Source organism: Delphinus delphis, chromosome 11, assembly GCF_949987515.2.
Source record: "Delphinus delphis chromosome 11, mDelDel1.2, whole genome shotgun sequence".
Lineage (NCBI taxonomy): Eukaryota > Metazoa > Chordata > Mammalia > Artiodactyla > Delphinidae > Delphinus > Delphinus delphis.
Window position 1 is genome coordinate 80,157,483 of NC_082693.1, and position 22,652 is coordinate 80,180,134.

General features: G+C 39.4%; 1 protein-coding gene across 9 annotated transcripts in view; it reads right to left on the reverse strand.

Moving 5' to 3' along the window:
* The window catches only part of ANKS1B (ankyrin repeat and sterile alpha motif domain containing 1B), a 1,152,360-nt gene that overhangs the window by 301,187 nt on the left and 828,521 nt on the right, over nucleotides 1-22,652 (reverse strand). For all 9 annotated transcript variants that reach the window (XM_060025438.1, XM_060025440.1, XM_060025439.1 and 6 more), the window contains one exon: nucleotides 13,430-13,582. In XM_060025438.1, coding sequence (XP_059881421.1) covers nucleotides 13,430-13,582 — 153 coding nt within the window. The remainder of the gene's footprint in view (nucleotides 1-13,429; nucleotides 13,583-22,652) is intronic.

The following is a 22,652-nucleotide window of genomic DNA, read 5'->3' on the forward strand; positions in this document are numbered from 1 at the left end:
AGTTATTATACTCTAGTTGTTGAATGTTGGTTGTCCACAAATTCTCCATACATTTAAGCCCTATCCAAATCTTTTTTTTCCCCTGTGGGCCCCACTAATCATTTCAGATTTTCTGAGACCGTTTTGATTTCACATATTCTGATTGGAGTCTTAGAAACAATAAGACCATCCAGAATTCTAAAATTCTCTCTTCTTTTCTCTAATCAAAACTTCTCTTTTGTGGTGGATTGATCGAACTAATGGTCTTAATTTTTCATCTGACTTGCATCCAAGGCATGTGCTATGTGCATTTCGGCTTACTGTACCAAGAGGTGAAATATATCCTCCCCTTTCAACTTAATTCTCAGTTGGTCCCATAGCTTCCTTTGGCCAATTGTTGGCAGATATGAGGCAAGTGGAGGCCTGAAAACGTGCTTGCACGTTTTTGTTTCTCTCTTTGCTATAGGATGTGCCTGGGAGAGTATGTTAGAGGATGGGGTACAAGAAGTAGAGCCGAGCTGCCCCACTTGTCTCAGCTGAGACCATCCCAGGTGAGTTGACGCTCATACTCCAGCAGATCAGAGGCACCTGCCTGATGTGAGGGAGCCAGCTGGGATCAGAAAAAATTTCCAGCCAAGTCCAGCCTAAATTACTGACCCACAGACTCGTGAGTGAAACAAATGCTTATTGCTTTAAGCCACTGCATTTTCAGACAGTTTGTTGCACAGCACTGCTGTGGCAATGGATAATGGATAATGCTTCCTGTAAATTTTAGGCACTTGGAAGCTGCCCCTCCATTTTGCCTCCATTCAACAAAAATTGAGTGCTTTCTACTTGCAAAGCATTGTGCAAAATGCTTTACTACATTACTTTATCTAATCCTGACAACACTATTATCTAGAAGATAGATAATGTTATTACACAAAATTTAGATGCAAGGAAATTTAAGCTTAGAGAAAGTTAAGTGACTTGCCCAAGATGGTAAAATGATAAGAAATAGTTGGGAGTCAAAGCCCGGAAGCCTCTTTTTAGACCCTGTGCTTTTACCACTATTGCTTGCCTTTTACTCTACTGGTTCCTCCACCTCACCTTATTTTTCTCCTGCCCACCTCCATCCCCTAATCAGGAAGAGACCCTGTGTTTCAATTTGGGATGCAAAGACCACTTTTATACTTAGCTCCCCTAAATACTACTCTTCTTACAGCCAATGTAAATGGTTAACTTCTCCATTAGCCTGGAAGTTCTTTTGAGGGTAAGGACTGTAAAATGCTTATTACATTTTTTCCCCACAGCTTCTATGAAGTAGAATTTTTAAAAAGGTAATGATCCTATTCAAGTTTTAGGAAATCTAATTATCCCCCCTAAGCAATTAATACAAAATTAAGAAAGACTCTACTAGAGAATATATATATATGTTTATGCAACACACACACACACACACACACACACACACACACACACAAACACGCACACACATTTAAAAGGGCACTGTTATCCCAAACTAGTTTAATTGGTGGAATGCACAGTAGAGGGTTTTTCCCATTTTGTTAAACAATTTTAGATACATGGTGCTTGAATTTGGTGTTTGATGCCTACAAGAATAAAACTCTTCTGGTTCATGTTTCATTATACTAATATTAGAAAAATGAATTGATATAAAACTGGCACTGAATAATTTCTGTTTTGCAGCGAGTTTCTGCATTTAAGAAACTGTTTTAGATTTAGTCACTGGCCCTGTACTTTAGGTATGCCGCCACCAGGTGGCGGCAGGGTGCCAGATATAAGGTCTGTACAGTAAGGAATTTACATGCTTTCAAGTTCAAGTTAATAGCTCTTTGCTTGAGTTCAAAAAAAATTTGAGACCACAGATAGCTAATTTAACATAATATATCTATTTATTAAAATGCCTAAACTTAAATTCTAAATCAACCTTAAACATCTTTAAAGCAGATGTAAATCCTACAAAATCACCTATCTCATCTCTCTTCTCCCTGGCTTTGAATTATTATTATAATGGGTAGATTCTAACATTAATCTTGTATACTTACTTTGGTGATAAATTAACCTTTATGATTTACTCTGAGTGTTTATATTTATTGTCAATCTCTTCCATGGCAGCTTGTATGTCAGGCTTCAAAATTCTAAACAGTTTTCTTCTAACAAAAAGACCTCTTTGGCTTTCCTTTCATCTCAGGAGGTAGAGGCTTATCTCTTCAGTATGATCTCAGATCTTCTCCCAAGGAAGACCCAAAGCATTTCTCCATCTGGATAGCATGAAAAGTGTTGCATTTGCATTTTGCACAGGGCTTTTTCCTTTTTTATTTTCTACACTGTAGAATAATTCATTAGAATATTCCCCCTCTCAAAGCTCCTAAAAAGCACAGAGCCAGTTTACAGTATTTACCTATTTAACTGCAATGCAAATGAATCTCCTTAGCAACAGGCTCTGCCCTAAATATCTCCAGAAAAGAGTTAAAGAAACAAAAGTCTTCATGTCATATTAGAAATCTGAGCAAAATACAGAATAAAAAATTAACTGACTTTATTATAATTAATGATACCATATATGGAAATGGAGCAGTTTCAACGTAAAGGAGATACTGAACTACTTCAAAACACAGAAGTGCCCACTCTTATGGACTGTCAAACTGAAACTTTGGAATAGATTCTAGAAGGGTTTAAGATTATGGATGATAGGTTGAGAATAAGTACATCCCTATCCTCTGAGCCACTACCCTGCTCTGCCCCAAGGTTGTTTGTTTCAAGAATAAATAGAACTGGGTGGCTGAGAGTCAAGGACCAATGCTATGTAGTTGGGGGAAAAAGGACACTAGCAATTCCATACCTAAGCACAGTCAGAAAAAAAAAAAGGTGGGATGGGGAAGGCTCTCTGCAGCTTTATCCTGCAGCTCCTACACAAAGCTCAGAGTCATTCCTGTCACATTCACCCACTCCAGGAGTGGAAATATTCTGAGCAGCACTAAGCAGTGCTGGGAGACTGAGAGGCTAAGGCAGAGGGAAGGGGTTGGAGTTGGGAGTGGTGGAAGAGAGAGGTTGAGCAGTGATTTCTAGAGGCCACAGTCTGCACAATAAACAGGGCGGCTGTCTGTGTTCTAACACGAGTGAGTACTGACAGCGAGAAGCAAATGGCAGCTAAGCTGTGAAAGCATGCTCCAAGGGAGCTGGCCAGCTCCCAGCCTAATGCTGGGAGAGAGAGAAAGAAAAAAATAGAGGCAAAAGAAAAATAGAACAGGGAGAGAAGAGAACGGGATGGATAATAAAAACTCTCATGTGATTTGAAGTCTCACAGGAAACCTATGAAGCCAGCGGAGCAGATATTATTATCTTCTATTTAAAAAGGAGAAACTGAGACCAAGAGTTGATAAGTGACTTTTTTAATGTCACATACTGAGTGGCAGATATAGGATTCAAAGTCAAGTGACCTGATTCTAAAATAAAGATGAAAGAAGAGAGGGTGCATTTGAAACACTGACACACACAGTCTGTCCTACCATTTACTTTATAAACAGTAAGTAACATTTTCAGATAACCAAGGCTTTGCCTTTTAAGGGTCAAACTGAAACAATTTTAGCCACTATTGAAAGGCATTTCTGAAAGGTATTGTATTTGTCCTTGCCTCCCTTGAATACTGACTGTAATTTGCCCTCTTCTAGATACATAGGGTTATGATGATGGAAATTGACTCTATATTTATGGACTCCAAATTCAGGGACACCCTCAGGTTCTAAGGAGGCACACAGGTTTTACTGCTGTCATGCCTAATACATTCATGGCTAGAAATAGCTGCAGAGCAGAATCGGCTGACTCAGCTCCTATTTCCCTCGCAGTCAGCCCTTCCTTCTTACGTGTGTCGGCTTCTGGCCCCAGCCTACTGCTTCTGATCATGTCATTCTCCTGATTAAAATCCTTTTAATGGCTCCCCACTGACTACAGCAGTGGTTTTCAACCCAGGCTACACATTAAAATCACCTGGGGAGCTTTTAAAACACTCCCAATGCCCAGATTCCACCACCAAAGGTTTTGACTCAGTTGTTTAGGTATGGGGCCCTAGCCTACAGGGATTAATGTAAGTAGCATGCACTGGGGCTTCTGGATTAACAAGGATTGGATTTATCTCCCCCCCACCTCCCCAATGCCCCTGCTCTCACCTGAAACTGAAAATGGAGACAAAATCTATGAAACACTACTTTTGGAATGAAGCAATGAAGGAAATTGATATCTGAGAGATGAGAAACAGAGTGAACCCTAAAATTGTCCTAGTTTACCACCTTGAGAGAATTCTCAGGCCATTATGCAGGGAAGAAGAAGCCAGGGAGTCTGGAAGACTCTTTGAATTGAGAAGACGGAGGTGAGAGTCTAGGGAGACTAAAGTGGCTAGACTTTTCTGTATAGAGTACTAGAGAGGACAGAGGGCTGACCAGCACATGCATATGAGGAAACTATCTGAGGCCAGATTAAAAAAAAAAATGCCAGAAAAGATTAGTGGAAGTAGTATGTAGAGCTCAAACAGGGCTGATAGTAGTCTGCACTATTCAGACCGGGAAACCTGGAAATTCACAGGGCATTGTTAGAATACTCGGAAGCATCTTGCCTCAGTAGTGCAAAGAATAAGTCATAGACTAACTGATGCTCTGGTTTTGCCTAACAAATCTTAAAAGTAAGACCTGAAAGGATCAAAATATATCCAAGGAGCTTCTCTGTGTTTGATAATGGAGCTCAAGAATATTTATAGGAATACAAAAACATCCAGTACCTAACAAGGTAAAATTTGTTGACACCTGGCATGCAATACAAGTTACCAGGCATGCCAAGAACACTGAGGAGAAGAATCAATCAACTGAAACTGACCCCAAACCAACACAGATGTTAGAAGGCAAGGGCATTAAAACAGTTATTATAACCACATTCTTTATGTTCAACAAGTTAGAGAAAAGACTGAGAATGTTAAATAGAGACCTGAAAAATAAAGACTGAAGTCTAACTTCTGGAGATGAAAACTATAATCTCTGAGATTAAAAGTACACTGGATGTTAATAATGGCAGATTAGGTATCATAAGAAGAAAAGATAAGTGAACTTGACACAGCAATAGAAACTATCCAAATGAATCACAGAGAGAAAAAATAATGAAAAAAAATAAGTAGAGTATTGGTGAGTTGTGGCCCAACTTTAAATGGCCTAATATACATGTGATTGAAGTTTCCAAAGGAGAGGAGAGAGAAGGCCAGGCAGAAAACAACATTTTAAGAAATAATGACCATGATGCAGCCAACAGGGAAAACAATTTAGAGGTTCCTCAAACATTTAAAAACAGGATTACCATATGATCTAGCAATCCTACTTTTAGGTATATATCCAAAAGAATTGAAAATAGGATCTCACGGAGATGTCTGTACACTGATGTTCATTGCAGCATTATCCATAATGGCCAAGGAGTAGAAGGAACCTAAATGTCTATCAACAGATGAATGGCTAAAGAAAATGTGGTATATACATTCAGCCTTAAAAGGAAGAAAATCCTGTCATATGCTATAAGGGTCCTGATGAAGAATACTTTGTAGCCTGTGGGAATGGGAGAAAAGGCTGGAATGCTGAGCTTGGCTTAGATCTGGGTAGTATGTTCAGGCATGGAATGTGGAAGGGTGGACGTGGCTTCTTCAGAGGAAATTTGAAATGCTACTATTTTAATCAGGAGAAGAGTGAATGAAATCTGGGTGGGGAAAAAACAACGGTGTCTACTAAAATAACTTTTTTAAGGTAGAAATTTCTAGATACTCAGAACATGATTTTCTTTTTTTACACAGAGATGGGTCATTAATAGCTATAATCAGAGGGTTTCAGTTATTCATGAAATTAATTTGTTGCTGAGTGTCTAGACTGTCTCTTCAGGGCCAAATGCCTTGTTTACTTTCATTGTGTGTGTGTGTGTGTGTGTGTGTGTGTGTGTGTGTTTACTAATTCCAGTATCAACACTTAGCAGTGCTTATTCAATAATATTAACCCCAAGGCACTGTAAGAATGCAAATTCACTTTAAATGCAAAAGAAAAGCTATATTCCTTCCAATGAAGTTTTAGTGTTTAAGTGCATTTTATTGTGATGTAACTTTACCTCATTTTAGGTCAATGCTCCAAAGTTGAGAGCAGCATGATAGGTGCAGATACGCAAAACATGCTGCAAGATAGTGGAATCAATAATACCAGCCTTAGCCCATCATCAATCTCCATGCCATATGTGAAAGGGCTAAAAATCACTTGAAAGTGAGTATTTATTTGGAAGAGGATTGTTCATCTCATATGAGGAACGTAGAAGGGTGCTTCTTCCAAAACTTGGGCCAAGTGAGGCAAGCCTCTGGGGAGTCCTGCGAAGAGCTTGCAATTTAGATGCAGTGAGTGTGGGCGGTAGAGTCCAGGGGCTTTACCTGACACATAGTGTCTGAAAAAGTCTGAAGCCCAGAGGCGGTGTCTAGCTGTCCCGAAGGCTTGTGAAGAGCCAGCTGTACCGTCTATGAGTGTAAATAAAATGCTTAAATCCACAGGTCGTACATAAAGTTTGCTCTACACTTGAACACTCATATCCAGTTATTTAGTTAAAGCCTTCGGCTTTGATTAAAGTTGTTAACATTTGAAGTGTTGACTAATGTAGCCTCCCTGGTGTGGAAATATGAATATTCTTCTCATTTATTAATGTCCTATAGTGAAAGCATAACCTTTTACTTAAAATAATTGGTCTGGAAATGGAATTATAATATTCTTCTCCCCATTCCTCCCCTGCAATTTGTGAATTTGGTGATTATTCTTCTTGGTTGGGATTATAAGTTATCATTTGCATTTATCCAATACACACATATACAAACACACACTCACAGACACAATGCAAAAAAACTTCTGGGAGTAAATTTAATTTCAGTTATAGCAATGAGAGTAGGGCAGAGAAAAGTGTGACTTTATAATTCTGGTCATGAAATAAAAACATCAAAGCAACTAATAAGTCTAAATTTGATGCTGATAGGACTATATTTCTACTATATTTAAAGCAAATAAAGTCACACTATTGAAGATTTAACATAAAATTAGAATGTTAACTTTGAAAGTTTCTTAGTGTATCTCCAAGTGATTAGATTATCACAAAATTTCCCTGGGAAGGTAGAAATGGAATCAACAACATTGCAAAAGAAAAAACAAAAAAGAAATCTGACAGCCCTACGCAAAAGAGTGATGTAAGTATAGTTTCAGCACCTATTAGGCAAGAAGCAAATGATATGCTCATCAATTTTCTGTTATAAAAATAAGCCCAAAGGATTTTCATGGGACACATATGGGTATTGCTACCTTAATTATTTTGTTTCTACCCAAAGGTATTTAAAACACAACCAACTGTCAGAGTTGGATTTTTAAAGATATTCCTGTACTTATGAGCAGAGATTTAAGAATGTACTGAAGACTGAACTTTATTTTGTTCTTCACCGGGTACTTTTATCATTATCAATATTGTAGGAGATCATAAGCCTGGACTAGAATTATTTCCTTGGTAAAAAATGAATGATAAAACTAATGGGAAATTAATAATGTGTTCTACATTGATGTTCACAGATGTATAAATTGGACAGTGTTCAAATTTATTTCATCTAATCAAAATCCCCTTATTAGGTACACAGTGATAAAATAAATTAACGTTTTTCATAATTGCAATACGTTTTTGTTGTTGTTTAGGAAAGGGATTATTTCATGGAGATTATAATTATCCATACCTACTTCATGCAGAAAATGTGTAGCCCTTTTATTTAAAATCTCCCCCTGGCAGAGCTGTAGAGATTTTTCAATAGCAGTAAAAACTGTTGTGTAAACTTGGTAATACCATATGGAAGGCCTGAGTAACCTTCTGAGTAAAAAAAAAAAAAAAAAAAAAAAAAAAAAATTCATGTACTTATGCACTGCTAACTAGTTTTTAATTCTAACAAGCCTTTGGAGAGGACTGTAATTCAGGCTAGAGATTCACCCAGCTAGCATCTGCAGAGGGAAACATTTGCCTGACAATCTCTCTCAATATTCATACAACACTAAAATATCAATACAAAAGTGAAAGTAATGTTAAATATGTTATTCTTGGTCATGGCAGACACAGGGGTAAAACAGAGCTATTGATGAAACGTCAGCTTCTGAATATGAAGCATAGATTGGGGAATATGGGAAACAATAATTGGCAAAGACTTCATTTTCTAAGTCTAGACCACACAGGCCTGTAAAACTGGCAATATCTTATGGCTTAAAAGTTTATGCTTGATTTCCACTGCTGACAATGCTGCTATTAAGATATGAGATCTCCCTTTTTGACCCACCTCCTAGAGAAATGGAAATAAAAACAAAAATAAACAAATGGGACCCAATGAAACTTAAAAGCTTTTGCACACCAAAGGAAACCATAAACAAGACGAAAAGACAACCCTCAGAATGGGAGAAAATATTTGCAGACGAAGCAATGGACAAAGGATTCATCTCCAAAATATATAAGCAGCTCATGAAGCTCAATATCTAAAAAACAAACAACTCAATCAAAGAATGGGCAGAAGACGTAAATAGACATTTCTCCAAAGAAGATACACACATTGCCAACAAACACACGAAAGGATGCTCAACATCACTAATCATTAGAGAAATGCAAATCAAAACTACAATGAGGTAGTTGTCACACCGGTCAGAATGGCCATCATCAAAAAATCTACAAGCAATAAATGCTGGAGAGGGTGTGGAGAAAAGGGAACCCTCTTGCACGTTGGTGGGAATGTAAATTGATACAGCCACTATGGAGAACAGTATGGAGGTTCCTTAAAAAAATAAAAATAGAACTACCATACGACCCCACAATTCCGTTCCTGGACATGTATCTGGAGAAAACCATAATTCAAAAAGAGTCACGTACCACAATATTCATTGCAGCACTATTTACAGTAGCCAGGACATGGAAGCAACCTAAGTGTCCACTGACAGATGAATGGATAAAGAAGATGTGGCACATATATACAATGGAATATTACTCAGCCATAAAAAGAAATGTAATTGAGTTATGTGTAGTGAGGTGGATGGACCTAGGGTCTGTCATACACAGTGAAGCACGTCAGAAAGAGAAAAACAAATATCGTATGCTAATGCATATATATGGAATCTAAAAAAAAAATGGTGATGAAGAAACTAGGGGCAAGATGGGAATAAAGACACAGACCTACTAGAGAATGGACTTGAGGATATGGGGAGGGGAAGGGTAAGCTGGGACAAAATGAGACAGTGGCATGGACATATATACACTACCAAATGTCAAATAGATAGCTAGTGGGAAGCAGCCGCATAGCACAGGGAGACCAGCTGGGTGCTTTGTGATCACCTAGAGGGGTGGGATAGGGAGGGTGGGAGGGAGACGCAAGAGGGAGGGGATGTGGGGATATATGTATACGTATAGCTGATTCACTTTGTTATACAGCAGAAACTAACACAACAATGTAAAGCAATTATACTCCGATAAAGATGTTAAAAAAAAAAAGATATGAGATCTCCACTACTCTCTCCTATTCCTATACTTTGGGTAGCTTTGTGACTAAAACCTTTACTAGGTTATTCAAATAACCTTGTTTTTCAAAGGCATTAATGTGCTCCACCAAGAAAAAGATCTTTGGGGACTTTTGGAAAGATTACAATTTCAAATGTATTCGTACTTTTCAAGTCACAACTTTGTGTAGTTTTCATTTCTTCATGAAAATACTTTGAATAAATTTATACTCAATGTGAATGTATTATTAGTTGTTTAATATCAAGAATAATACCATGTGAAATTGGAGGCTTAGTCAATACGATTTAATGATGCGGAAGTAATTTGTAATTACATCAGCAGTCAGTCTTCTCATCCTCTCTTCTCCTCAGTAGACCTCTATATCAAAGACAGCCTCCACCTGCACTTCTCTCTTCACTCTACATAGAATAGAAGTTATTGGAGCCATTGGATTTCCTTAAAACTAGCCACTCGTTACAAAGGTTCAAGATGGGACTTGCCCTAAAAGGCTTTGCTCTAAATCAAAGTGACCGTACATTCCTTTCTGGCTGTAAAAAATAAATTATGGGTACTTAATACAGAATTGCTGGGCCCATATATTATATATGAGGTTATCTTACATTTGGATACTTTCCCTCACTAGTCGGGATAAATGAAGTCTTGAATTTGAGACCAGTCGAAAGCATCGTCAGCCAGGAGGTATACATGGTGCCTATCTCTCATTTTAAAACCCAACAGCCCTAAACCATCAAATGAACTACTCTGTAGCAGATCTAAAGGGTGTAAAAATTTTGTTCTCTGATTTCCAAGTCTAAAGGTACAGATAGTTTGTCCATAATGAGTATATTTATGGAGTTAAATGACTTGCAAAGCCTCCTCAAGAGTGTGAATTTGCCCATAAATTCATCACAAACTTTAAATTCCATCAGTTCACTTTAAGGAAAATATACTGGGTTGGTATTAGATGCAGATGTTGTACTCCAGGCCCAAGGAATTTGGCCTCAAGGTCTAAAACACAATGACTATATTTTCCGATTCTGATATAATGCTTGTGACAGGTACTTCTCTCCAGATTGGAGTCAGATTGTATTACAGCAAAAGTACCTTCAAGAGTTAGTAAGGGTGGGGCTTCCCTGGTGGTGCAGTGGTTAAGAATCTGCCTGCCAATGCAGGGGACACGGCTTCGAGCCCTGGTCCAGGAAGATCCCACATGCCACGGAGCAACTAAGCCCGTGTGCCACAACTACTGAGCCTGTGCTCTAGAGCCCATGAGCCACAACTACTGAGCCTGTGCACCACAACTACTGAAGCCTGCACGCCTAGAGCCCATGCTCTGCAACACGAGAAGCCACCGCAATGAGAAGCCCGCACACCGCAACGAAGAGCAGCCACCGCTCGCCGCAACTAGAGAAAGCCCGCGTATGGCAACAAAGACCCAATGCAGCCAAAAAAAAGAAAAAAAGAGTTACTATGGGTGGACAGACTCTAGGTCCATCCACCTCACTACAAATAACTGGGAGGGAGATGCAAGAGGGAGGGGATATGGGGATATATGTATACATATAGCTGATTCACTTTGTTACACAGCAGAAACTAACACATTGTAAAGCAATTATACTCCAATAAAGATGTTAAAAAAAAAAAAGAACCAAATGGAATTCTAGAACTGAAAAACAAAACAAACAAACAAAAAAGAGTTAGTATGGGTGGAAAAGGCCATTGTTCTGTCCCAGCTCAAGGCTGGTTAGCCCTGTGGGTAGTGATTTAATGCCCTGAGCCTTGGCATTAAACATGGGGCCTTACGGCATCACTGCCCTGCAGTCACTGCAGTCATTCACAAGGCCTGACCACAGTGACTGAACGGGCATCTCTAGGCTGCTGGTACACATAGCACTGGGGAAAAGTGTGGGTCCAAGCCCACACCTTAAATGTTAGCCTCAGTACTTGAATTTTGAGAGACATATGGTCTTACTTTAATGATCCTTGCTTCAATGAAAACATTTTATAATATAGTTCTATTGGAATCTGTTCTTTTCAATGAGGGATTACTGGTAATGCTAGTTGAGTGACTCATGTGCTATCTATCCAAAGTATTCATTCTTCAGTGCAGAGCGCTGTTATTCAGCTGTTACATAGAGATATTTCTCATTGACTAGAAAGCAACTTAGTTGGAAGCATGTTTGTTTGATCTGTGGAAGATCCCCCTTTAATAAATGGCTAAGAGTAGCCATAAAATGAGTGTCAAGTTCTCAGTGGAAAACTAAAATCTCCTTGATGCAACTAAAAAGCAATACAGTTTCAGTTGCTTCCACTCAGACTAACAACAAAATTAATCAGAGGCTTTTAGTGAGATAGTGAGTTCCTTCTGAAATAATGAAAGCTTTTGTGAAAGGATAAGAACAGAAAGCTAAGAGTAGCTGATGGCAAATTAGAAGAAGAAGCCAAGAATTTTCTCCATTTGAAGTGATTTTTAGATTAAAGTTTTTATAGATGTTCCAGAAAAGATATTATTTTTAAGACAGACTTTTAAAGCAAAGAATAATTAGTTACTACTAATTAATCATAATTTAAAATAATTAATGACATTCAGTACATAGAGACTGGACTTTTGGAGAGAAAATATCATAAAGACTAGAACAGAGTGCTTTTGAACCAGCAGAAATGTATTCGCTTTGTCTTTCAGTTCATTAATGCTTTTTTTTCAGTTACTAGAATATAAAACTTAAGTCTAAGAAATTCTCTGAAAGATTAAATGATTTCTCACTTTTGAAAAGAAATGTTCATGATACCAAATAAAATATGAAGGCATGATAATTAGGCTATCTTTTCATCTCTTTCATTCCTTTATGCCATTAGAAATAAAAGAGCAGTAAAACTAAAATAAGAAAATGATCAGTATCAAAGTCAGTTAAACAGGGCTTCCCTGGTGGCGCAGTGGTTAAGAATCCTCCTGCCAATGCAGGGGACATGGATTCGGGCCCTGGTCCGGGAAGATCCCACATGCCTTGGGGCAACTGGGCCTGTGTGCCACAACTACTGAGCCTGTGCTCTAGAGCCGGCGAGCCACAACTACTGAGCCTGTGAGCCACAACTACTGAAGCCTGCGTGCCTAGAGCCTGTGCTCCGCAACGGGAGAGGCCACCGCAGTGAGAGGCCCGTGCGCCACAGCGAGGAGTGGCCCCCGCTTGCTGCAACTGGAGGGAGCCCGCACACAGCAACGGGGACCCAACGCAGCCAAAAATAAAATAAATAAAATAAATAAATTTATAAAGAAAAAAAGCAGTTAAACAGATTTGGTTGATCTCTTTGGGCTCAAATACACGGCAACATATATTGGCCAGTTTTTATAGAAAATCTATGCCAAGTGTATGAATAAAACAAACAATTTAAGATTAGGTATAAGCCCTGGAAAATAAAATGTTGATATTACAGCAGCTTATAAAATAAGAAAAAAGTCCCTTCAAGTTTGGGGTTTATATATGCAGATAAGGAAGAGAGACAAGGAAACATAACAGAGATAAAAAACTAAAAATGATGACTTTAATCTTTAAAAATGAATAAGAGCAAAGAATAGAATGAGAGCCTATTTGTTATCATGTTCATATCCTAAAGTGACAAAATTTCCTAAAACGGAAAGCCTGAAACTGCTTGGAAGTTTTTCTGAAATAATGTAAAACACCCTGAGAGTCCTCTTAGTTCCCACACCAAAACTTCAAGAGACAATGATTGTAGAGCTTGACTAGAATCAGAGAGACATATATTCAAAACAGAAGGCATACCTGTAAATCCTTGTTGGATGTCCAAAGAGTCACAAAGAAGGGAAAAATTACCCACCTATGGTAGGAATTATCAAGTGTTGAATCGTTAAGGTGTCTTTAAGAGACCAACTTACATTAATAAGTTCAACCTCCCAGATTTTTTTCAACAGGTCCATCGATGTATAGCCATTAATCAGAAAGGCTTTGGTGTAGTCACCTAGTTCAATGGAATCCAGCCACTCAGCAACAGATGTGGGATGGTAGCCATCATGGCCAATGGGTCTCATCTGTAATTAGAAAATCACATTAGGATTAATTTAAGCTGTTTACTTTGTGTTCCAACAGCAGAATGCATCTTGGAAATTTACCTGATATGAAGCAACAGATCTTTCTGGATAAGAAAATAAGTAAACCCAAAATACTTTATGCACAATTCTAAATTATTAATAATTTCACGCTCAATTAGTTTTCAAAAATGCACCCAGAAATTTCCAATTTAGCTGCTAAATCAGCTCCATATTTGAGAGAACTAAATATGTCAAACTTCTGTTGCAGACATTATTGGCATTCTGTTGGACGGAATTTAAAATGATGTCAGTCGAGCAGTTTTAAATTCAGTGCTGAAGGCACAGGGAACTGCACTCCCAAAATGTAGATGATAATTCTCATATGCACAACATCAAAGCATGTGAAAATACTGCATGACTTAAACATCCAAAGGAATTCATGCTTATGCAAGACATGTACTGTAGGTAGTGCAAACATGCTGGAGAAACATACTGCTGTGGTAAGCCAGTAAAGAAGAGGCTTTTGGGTGTTTAAGGACCATGTGTTCTACATAGACCCTACAGTATGTTAGACAAGAATAGAGAACTCGCTGGCAGACAAATTCCTATTTTTTGTCAGCTATATAAAGATTTATTTTTTTACTTTAGGAGAACAAAGAAGTGTGACAGCAACATAATGTTTCTGAGTTTAAATTGGAGTGTGAAAGTAATTTAAGCAAGAGAAACTTCTGGCATTAAAATTTTGTATGGATTATTCTAGTCTTTTGGTTTTTATTTGAAATTTTAGTTGAATTTGCAGTTCTTGGTTTTCGAAGTAACTCACTTCTAAGACGTGTGCTGCTTTGCATGTCCTACCATAACATCTAATACTTCAGTTATTAAGGACAGCTGGCACCTCATCAACTTGATGTGATCCTTCAGTGAAATTCATGATGGGAACAGCAAAACCGGCAAAATACAACATAGATTTTCCTCTTCCTTCAGATTCAAGGAGATAAATATTAACGGAAATCTACATGATTCTGATTTGTGAGCAGAGAAAAGATTAGTCTGGGCATCAGGGATGCAGATGTTAATCTCAAACATGTCACGCTTTCTGCCACTATGCAGTGTTCTCATTTTTGAGATTCTCCTTACTCCTTTTTCTTGGAGGAGGGTGCAAAGTGTTTATTAGGGATCAACATCTGCGGAAGGAGGGATGAGGAAGCAGAAGAGGGGCCGAACTATGATGGGGCTTGATGGCACCTCTGTGAGCCATTTGGGGAGCTCTGGCACAGTTCAGGCTAGTAGAGTGTCCGGGGCAGGGCGGATATGAACAGGCCTTTGTGATCTGCCTCTCTGTCACTGGATGTTGCTGCCTGGGAGTAGCATGCTCTGGTGAGGGCTCTCTGCCGTGGAGGCAGACCCTGAAGATGCTGATTGCTGGAGGCTGTCTGCTGACCACTCTCCCTGATGCTGGGCAAGTCCTTCCTTGAAGGGAGTTACAGGTGGTACATTGCCTTGTCTTCCAGAATACCCGGGATCTCGATGCACCAGATGTTACTACATTTGGCTTTTGCCTTTCACTCTATACCCACTCACTCATTCACATGCACACAACACTTATTTTTTAAATTTTAGGTGAACCATTGGAAAGACATTTCTCCTGAACCATTTGCGGACATCATGAAACTTCATCCCCTGATACTCCAGGAGCATCTCCCAAGAACAAGAACATTCTCCGACACAGTCACAGTATCATCACCCTCAATAAATCTAACATTGATAAAATTATGTTACCTAATATATAGTCCATATTAACATTCCCCAATGTCCCCAAAATGTCATCTGTAGCTGTTTTTTTTTTCCTAGCCATGAGCAATCAAAGGTCAAGGCAATTATATTTTCAAGTATCTCTTCTACCTTTTTTTTTTTTCTCTCTTTTCTTCTTCTGGGATGGTATTTACTCCTTTTTTTTAAAAATTTATTTACTTTTTTAAATTTGTGGTACGCGGGCCTCTCACTGTTGTGGCCTCTCCCTTTGCGGAGCACAGGCTCCGGACGCGCAGGCTCAGCAGCCATGGCTCACAGGCCCAGCCGCTCCGCGGTATGTGGGATCTTCCCGGACTGGAGCACGAACCCGTGTCCCCTGCATCGGCAGGCAGACTCTCAACCACTGTGCCACCAGGGAAGCCCTACTCCTTCATTTTTAAGTTCCCTTTTCTCCTTTTCTCTTTCCTACTGCTCTACTCTCCAATGCATTTTCCATTTTGAGGTTGAAATGTCCTCTGTTTTAACATTGCCATGTAATTCATTACTTTGCATTGGGGTCTGAACTACATCAGACTTTTGTATTTCATTCTTACATTGACTGACTCATTTTAGCTACTCATTAAACGTTTGTTCACATAACACTTAACTCAGTGTTTATTACACAGTAGTTACAAATGTAAATGACACCTCAGGAGTTGCAAAATGAAGTTTTGGCAGCAGTTACAAATAACCGGATACTATATATATGTGTAAAACTGGCAACTAGGACCCAAAGCAGAAGCTCAAAGGTATCAAATACTTTCATATTCTACAGAGAATTACAAAAATATTGGGGCCAGGGGCATTCTCCAGGACTTATTAAGAGGTGGTTGAACCAACTCTGCTACCTTGAATAATCACCCCAGCCTTAGGAAACTACCTGGCTGTCCCAGTTGACACAAGGAAACAACTGGAGAAAGGGGAAGAAGGAAGGAAGAGAGACTCATTAGCTTTGAAATTAATAGCCTGGCAGGGAGGTCTTGCTGTTAGCCATCCAAGAAGCTGATCACCCCAGCAGTGGATACTGGGAACGACCTTAGAGAATCTTGATGAATCAAGCTGGGGTAGAGTCAGATGTCCCACACCAGAGAACTGTGCAGTAGGGTCCCCACAGGTCACCCCAAGCATTCATACTCCATTCCTTTAAGAGAGCAGCCAGCGGCCACCTGCCACACAGAGGTTGCTGGTGATCAGCGTTAGCCAAAGAACAATGACGGGAAACTCACCAGAGCTCTGCAAACCAAACCCAGTCAAGTGTAAGGAAGTATGCCTTCCCCCCAGTCTCTCCTTCTCTAGCACTAGGGAACTTAGAATCAGAAAAGAGAGAGGTACCAGTCCCTTGGCAGAAGCCTGAAATGGGGTAGGGGTGGGGGGAGAAAATAAAACTGGAGGCTTAAATGGATAGGAACTGAATTTTCAATATTTTACGTAACTGGAAAGCTACTGGATATGTCTGAGATAACATTAAAAATAGTAACGAGAGAGTCAATTGAGCTTGGTTGAAGGCAGGACTGGAAAAAAATGTCACATCAGTTTCTGCAGACTGCTCAGAAATCTGGTTCCTCCTGTGAGGCAAGTTCTCCCAGACCAGCCTTAAGGAGGTGAGAGGGAGGGAAATACTTGGTGGAAAGATGAGAGACGGGGGCAGGGTAGAGAGCAAGCGTGAAGAGAATCTAGGAATGGGTACACTGACATGTGCAGGGGCAGCATTCATCCGGCTGCTCATTTGTTAAACATTTAGCCAGTGCCTATTCTGATAAATGTCGTGGAATAGTAGAGAACAAAACAAGTTATAGTCTCTCCCTCATAGAAATTATAACCCTTATTGAAAAAATATGTGAACAGATGAACAATAAATTATGAAGGCTCTGCATACCTGAAGACAGGAAACCATTAGTGCCAAGTGAAGTTACAAAACTAACTTGACACGTATTTAATGGTATGCAGAATGGTTACTGCGCTGCACAGCAATTACCTTCAAAGCAATTCTTCCATCTGTTCCTTCATTTCTGTTCTTCCTGCCACTACTCTGTTTAGGTTCTTGTTGGTGCTTATAAAAACTAATGCAATAGCCTTCCACTTGGCCTCCTACCTTTGGTCCAGCTTATACCATGATGCTACATCAGTCTGCCAAAAAGCCAGGCTCTTTAAGTCAACCCTTGCACGAAAATCTATAGTGGTTCTTTCTTGATAAAAGCCCAAATGTCCTATTCCAGCATCCTAGGACAACTGAGATCAGGTACAAACTTATCTTTTCAACCTAATTTCACACTACTTGCTATATGTAAACTAATACATATGATTAGACACATGAGTAAACATGTGTTTACATTAGACACATGTCTAAACAGTATGTTAATTTGCTAGCCATTCCACGAACATGAACTGTGTGTGCAAGACACATTCATTTCTTTGCTAATATCATTTTCCATGCTTTTTGCTTTTATTTCTGGAGTGTTTCTCCAGGATTGGCTTCTTGAGCTCTAAGATACAAATTTCCAACCATTTGTAAAGTATCTCACATAGATGTCCTATAGTATCACCAACACAAGGCAAAAATGTATCTCTTTCAGCTCACAAACTGGCCCTCCTTTTGTGTTTCCCAACTAAGTTAATGGGGAAGCACCACACTATTGCCCACCTAGATGCTTAGGAGTCATCTAGCTTTCCCCATTCTGTTTTACCATCATATCTAATTAGGCCAACAAGTCTTATATATTTGATTTCCAAAATGTCTCTCAATTCAGTTCCTTTCTTCCAAAATGGACTTTGGAATCTGACAATAATATCTACTGCAGTATGGTAAGGATCATACGACATAGGCTATGTGAACTAGTGCAGTGTTTTGAATACATATGTCTTCAGTAACTCTTAGTTCCCTTACCTCCCCAGTGCCCTAAATTAGGCCCATGCTTATTTTGAAACTGTATAATGTTGAGTCCTTTGGCTGCTACTCTTTTCAACTTCCAATCAAAACTCTTCTTTCCTCTCTCACCCCTCCCAACTTCCCTCACTCCTTGTCTTTTCTACTTTGTTTTAGAAAGAGTTTATGACTGCTAGCATCTTTATACTCCCCCTTCCCACAGCTGACAGTTATTTTTCAGAAATATATCTAACCAGGTCCCTCAAGTCGATTGAATTGTTGGTCTCAATTCTTCGCTCTCTTCCTGGATTAGAATTATGCCTCTGTGCCCTTTGCTGAGGGATCTATATTGAACCCTGATGTGGCTGGAGTTACTTCTCCATCCCATTGATGTTGGTCATGTACTTGCTTGGCCAGTGGAACAGGCAGAAGTATCAGTGTGGTGGTTTATAGATGAGGCCTCTGCACTCCTGTGATCTACTCATCCTTTTGAGTCCTATGCTCAATATTACAAGAAAAACAATTGTTGACTAGTTGCATAACTGCTGGTCCTAGAAGAAAGATGAAGACTTGTGGGGCAAACCTAAATCTAGCCCGAAGCTTGGAGTCTACCCCAGCTCGCTGGAGTTCAGGTGAGTCCGGCTGAAGTTAGCTGAACCACAGCTGACCCGTGGACTCATGAGTAAGGAAAATAAATATATATACATATATTTTGTTGCTATAAACCACTGATATTTTGACATATAGGGGAAAACTGACTAATAGAGTCACTCTTTTCTTTCCAAACCCTTGGTATTTGCATTAGTCTGGGTTCTCCAGAGAAAGAGAATCAATAGGCTGTGCATATACACATGCAGAAGCCCCCAAACCTGGCAAGTGTGAAATGTGCAGGGCAGGTTGGAGACTCAGGGAAGAACTGCTGCTGCAGCTCAAACCTGAAGGCAGTCTGGAGTCAGAACTCCTTTGTCTTCTTTGGAGGACCTCAGTCTTTTTCTCTGATTGGATAAGTCCATCCACCTTATGAAGGGTAATCTGCTTTACTCAAAGTCTAACTGATTGAAATGTTAATTTCATCTAAAAAAATACCTTCACAGTGACGTCTAGACTGGTGTTTGACCAAATATCTGGGTACTGTGGCCTAACCAAGTTGACACATAAAATATTCCAAACTCTTTATGAATCCACCAGCAAATGCATCTACATGAGACTGAGAAAGACTAGGAAGCTAAGTTAACATCAACATCCTACCCACGTTACGTGACTGTCGTCTAGTAAACACCTATGTACTGCATTCTCACTAATCCTCAACGAAGTAATTCTTTATTTTATGAGTATGATTGTTGGGGCATAATCCACTGTATTTCCAGTTGACTTCCATACTTTTGCTCATGCTATTCTCTCTGCCAGGGATGCTACTTTCCCCCTGTTCTCTGCTGAAATTCTTTCCATTCTTAAAAGGTCCTGTTCAAATGCCGTCTCTTTTGTGACGCCTTCTCCAAAGCTACCCTTACTCCCGAGTCAAAACTAATCATACCTTCTACTAGGTTTCTGTAGTAATTTGCATAAAACTCTATTATAGCTCTATTAAAGTCTGATTTCTATTATAGTTAGAGAGGTGAATGTCTGTCTTCTTCTTTAGACTGTCGACCTCTTGGTGATGAAACAAGGTCTTAGCCACTTTTGTAGTCTCTCACGTGCCCAGCAGAGCATCTCACATATGGCAGGCATTTGCTAAATGTTGATTAAATTAAGTGATTTAATGAACACATGAAGACAAAATGACTAATTTTAGTGGCATCCATTTGTGGGGGAGATTTGTATTTTTTACCACATATTATGAAAATGAGGGCTCTTTTTATGGTCTAACAGTAATGTTTATAACTATTTAAAACTATTAAATACCAAGGACCAATTCCAGGTAGTATGCTGTATCACAAAATGCACTGGGCTTTGTTTCTGTAGCCTGGCAGTCCTGACTCTACTATTAACCATCTGTGTAACTATGGGCAAGTTACTTCACATCTCTAAGCTTCAGTGTTCCCATCTATAAAATAAGGGTGTTAGATCAATGATCTCAAAGTTCCTTTTTAGTTCCTAAGTCTTACAATTCTATAATTTGTATATTAATATCAAATTAGTGTCAGATTTATTTATCCAGTAGAGAGAAAAGAAGCCCAAAGGCAAAGAAAACGATTACAGGACAAGATAGGACATGCAGGTTAAAGGCAGATGACAGCCACACTTCTTTCCTTCAGTGTACCCACACGGAGCACATGACTGCTTTCTCAAATTAGCAGTGTTTAAACGCTCTTTCCAGCAGGCACATCTGGCAGGACAAGGCTAGACAGAGGCAGCTCCAGGGGCTGCCGGGCCTGCCATACTGCTGAGCAGGAATGGCAGTCAGGCACAGTCTGTAATCTGAGAGGCAGAGTGGTGGGCAGGCAGAAGGCATTGTAACAGGGGTTCACAACAAGGCAAAACGATTCAACTAGTTGAATCCCAAAGTCTGGGGAAAACCTAAGTTGGGATAGAAATCAGAGATAGCAGTGAAGAAAGCTTCAGTCTCTGGAAAAATGAGGATATATTGGTACATTATACCGAAGATCTTCCTTCCTGCCCAAATGTGCACTGACTTTCCTCCAGGAGCCTCTTAAGGCAAACCTGGCCTCAGAGAGGACACACTGTTAACATCACAGGCTACACAGCAGGCAGAGATCACTGACCCTAGGACAGTGCTCTGTGGTGTCCTGGGGCTTCAAGGGGGCCAATTATAAGACAGGTGAACAGTCCAGGTTCTGAAACTGCCTGGTCTACTTCAGCTGAATAGCTCATATTTTAAGTCTTCTACACAGGTAAGAAGAGGAAGGAAAGCTTTCTCTACTTTAAAAAGAAATATTTGAAAACCACTGACCTAGAAGAGTTTTCTAAGATTACATGATCACTACAGTTTTATTTTCTTTTAATTTGTTAGTTTTATTGAAATATTCTGGGTTTGCTGTATATGTATGGACATATAGCCTGTCATTCTCTCTGCCTGATATTCTTTCTGCCTGAAACCAGCTTTATCTGCTGAGACAAAGATAATACCTTATAAAGTGATAGAGCCACAAGATAAAAGGTATAGCAAGAGGAAGGCAATAAAGATAGTAAAAGGAAACAAAAGAAGAAAAAATGAAATTACATTATAATAGATTTGGGATTAAATTTAAAAAACAGTTCTCAGTGCAACAGGTTATGAAGCCAGCATTAGGATAGTGGCATGGTAATTAGATCAAGAGAATAAGGAACTCAAAAAGGTCAATAACAAATGTGGCAGATATTTTTATAGCTGAAGGTGTTACAAAACTGAGACAGAGACCCATTGTTGTTCACCCAAAACTGTTCTCTCTTCTTCCATAGTAATGGGGCTTCAATTGAGCTCGTGTCTGCCTAACTAGATTCGAGATACACTAGCTTCTCTTCTGGTTGCTTCCATGAGAATACATTTGAGCCTAGGCGATGCCAATGAAAGTGCTGCGTGTAACTTCCAGGTCATCTTTAACCTAAAAGGTTCTTTGCTCTAGAGCTGCTTTTGTTTTTATCTACTCTTGAGCTGAAACATCCGGGTCTGCAGCCCAGCTTCGTCCACATGGGCAAAACAATACTCTAGAGTTTGGGAAATGCTTCTCAAACCTTAATGTACATAAGAATCATGTGTGAGATCTTAACCTGCAGATTCTAATTCAATAGGTTGAAGGCAGACTCTGAGATTCTGCATTTCTGACAAGCTTCCTGGCGATGCTGATGCTGTCAGTCTGTGGATCATACTTTAGGGGATGACAGAGCAACAGATGGAAGGTCCTGGGTCCTCCCACAGTTGCCCAGAGCAGAGTCAACTTGTAAACCTGGACTGCTCACTGTCAGACTATTATGTGGGAGAAATAAGCATTCTGTTCTTTAAACCACTAGGAAGTCTCTATTTTAGTGGCTTAGCCTTTAATAAAAACAGAATTAAAAATTAAATAAGACAACTTCACGTAGAACATTTAAAGGAAGCCTGTATTTCCACTTGACAGTATGTTGCATTGTCTTTTGTTTTGTGAAGCCATGAGTTTTCATATCTGTTGCCATTAAAAGAAACTTCATTTCTTTTAACTGCCTTTGTTGGTATCTTTCTGGCAATCATGCCACCATCCCTTTGTGACAACTATGCAAGGGATAAGAGGGGGAAATGTAGAAAACCTCAAGTTTCTAGCTTTGACACCTGGGTACATGGTGGTATTACCAGCTGAGAAAGAAAAGAAAATAGAAGGAAATACACGAATAATTTTGAGACATGAGAAATTAAAGATGTTGGGGAATAGCACATTAAATTTGGGGGAGAAGTCTGAGGGGACTTACAACCTTGGGCAGCAGCAGCAGCACAAGTGGGAATCT